The 2,092-nt window shown below is 36.2% G+C and overlaps 1 protein-coding gene across 1 annotated transcript; it reads left to right on the forward strand.

The window, feature by feature from the left end:
* Positions 1–669: 669 nt before the first annotated feature.
* Positions 670–2,092, forward strand: LOC120178953 (ribulose-1,5 bisphosphate carboxylase/oxygenase large subunit N-methyltransferase, chloroplastic-like). The gene is made up of 4 exons (XM_039184705.1): positions 670–788; positions 1,004–1,211; positions 1,477–1,599; positions 1,808–2,092. Exons 3-4 carry the CDS (start codon positions 1,546–1,548, stop codon positions 2,090–2,092), a joined length of 339 nt encoding a protein of 112 aa, XP_039040636.1. The 5' UTR covers positions 670–788; positions 1,004–1,211; positions 1,477–1,545.

Genomic DNA, 2,092 nt, shown 5'->3' on the forward strand with positions numbered 1-2,092 from the left:
AGATTTAATTTTTACGATGTGATCTTAGCCAGCCCCATCATTTCACATATACTCTTCATACCTTGAACTTTTTTTCATGAAGGATTCAAAGAGAGTTCTACTTTATTACATCCTTTACTTGCTCATTTATGCATTATATTTTACTATATGTTTGTATTTACCTCTTTGGATATACTTATCATATGATATTATTCATTGCATGATATTTTACTTGTGCATGAATTTGCATAAGAATTATAGTTTGCACAATATTAATAGCATTTAACAAGTGTGTTGTTCTTTAAAGCATGCATTGCATCTAAGCATGTATTTTATTTAAGTATATAGCTCATTCACTACAGCAAAATAGATTTGTTTCTGCGGTTCGAGTGGGGATTTTAGAAAAAACACCGTTAATATTTTATATATAGCGACGTTTTTAGACAAACGTCACGATATCCTAATAAATAGTGGCATTTTTAGGAAAGTGGACTAGGATGCAGTTGCAGCTTCTGAGATTGGAAGTATGTGTAGTGGGTTAAGCCTTGGATGGCTTGCTTTGCTCCTGATCAGGGAGAAGTTGAGGGGAGATTCTCAATGGCAAGTTTATCTCGATATACTTCCAGAGTCAACGGATTCCACTGTGTTTCGGTTGGTGTGGCTTGGTTTCGGTTTTAATTTTCTTTTCTAAATCTGCAGCTTTGGTTATAATTCTATGTTTTTAGTTGGATTTAGATCTTTGGGGGTTGATAAAGTGTTGCTTTAATGGTTCCAGTGCAGGTCAGAAGAGGAGCTAGCTGAGCTTCAAGGTTAGCTTTTCATAGTCTCACCTGTTACTGTTAAGAAACTTGTGATTTCATGTTTAATAAGCAAAATTGGAATCAGAGAAAGAGTTTTTCGTTGATTTGAAGAAGATTTCAACGCCTCAGAGGTTCTATATATATATTTAACTTGAAGATTTTCTTGTTTCAGTTTCCATAGTTCATACTATATTCCAATGAGCAGTGTGGGTTCGATGGCACAGGTACTCAACTGTTGAGCACAACAATGGGGGTGAAAGAATGTCCGGAACGAATTCTTAAAAGTAGAAGAAGAAATAATACTCCCCAACAAGCAGCTATTTCCCTCCCTATAACATTGGATGACTTCTTCCGGGCATTTGGTATTCTCAGATCAAGGGCATTTTCCCGTCTTCGTGGTCAAAATCTTGTTTGATACCTCTTGCAGACTTGGTAAGCTCTATCATTTTCCAAAATTATGTTGCAGATGTTAAAGAAAACGATCGAATTCTCGTATGAAACATTTTACCGACAATAGTAAATAGTCAGAAATAAACCAAGTCACATACAAGCATGGGGCTTTTACTTTTACTATGGGAGATCTTTGTTCCCAGTAACTAACATGATATTTGCACTCTTTAACTTATTTATAACGTCTTTAGCTGCCTTTAGTTTCATGTTGTAACTTTTCTTCAAATCTTGTTTATTACTTAATCAGATCAACCACAGCCCTAGCATAACTACAGAAGATTATGCATGGGAGATTAAAGGAGCTGGACATTTCTCTATGGATCTCCTGTTTTCTTTGCGTTCTCCTGTTTCTGTCAAGGCTGGACAGCAGGTGAGTTTTTCCAATTTTATCTGACAAGAATCTTCATTTTGCTTGTATCAACTTAATCTGAGAAGGCACTTTATTTTGCTTGTATCAACCACCTATCCCTTTTTGCTTATGACTAACTTGAACATGCATATTGCCATTACTACTAAGGGATTATGATAATATGAAATATGTTCAACTGTATGAACTGATTGAGAAGACAATTCAACAGGTTTTGATTCAGTATGATCTAAACAAGAGTAATGCTGAGTTAGCACTTGATTATGGATTCATAGAATCAAGATCTGATCGCAATGCTTACACCTTCATGTTGGAGATATCAGAGTCCAAACCATTTTTCCGAGACAAGCTCGACATTGCCGAGACAAATGGTTTGGGAGAGACTGCCTATTTTGACATTGTTTTGGGTCGTCCTCTTCCACCGGCACTGATTCCATATCTACGACTGGTGGCACTTGGGGGAACTAATGCTTTCCTCTTGGAATCTATTGTATAA

Source organism: Hibiscus syriacus, unplaced genomic scaffold (genome assembly GCF_006381635.1).
Source record: "Hibiscus syriacus cultivar Baekdansim isolate YM2019G1 unplaced genomic scaffold, ASM638163v2 tig00112383_pilon, whole genome shotgun sequence".
Lineage (NCBI taxonomy): Eukaryota > Viridiplantae > Streptophyta > Magnoliopsida > Malvales > Malvaceae > Hibiscus > Hibiscus syriacus.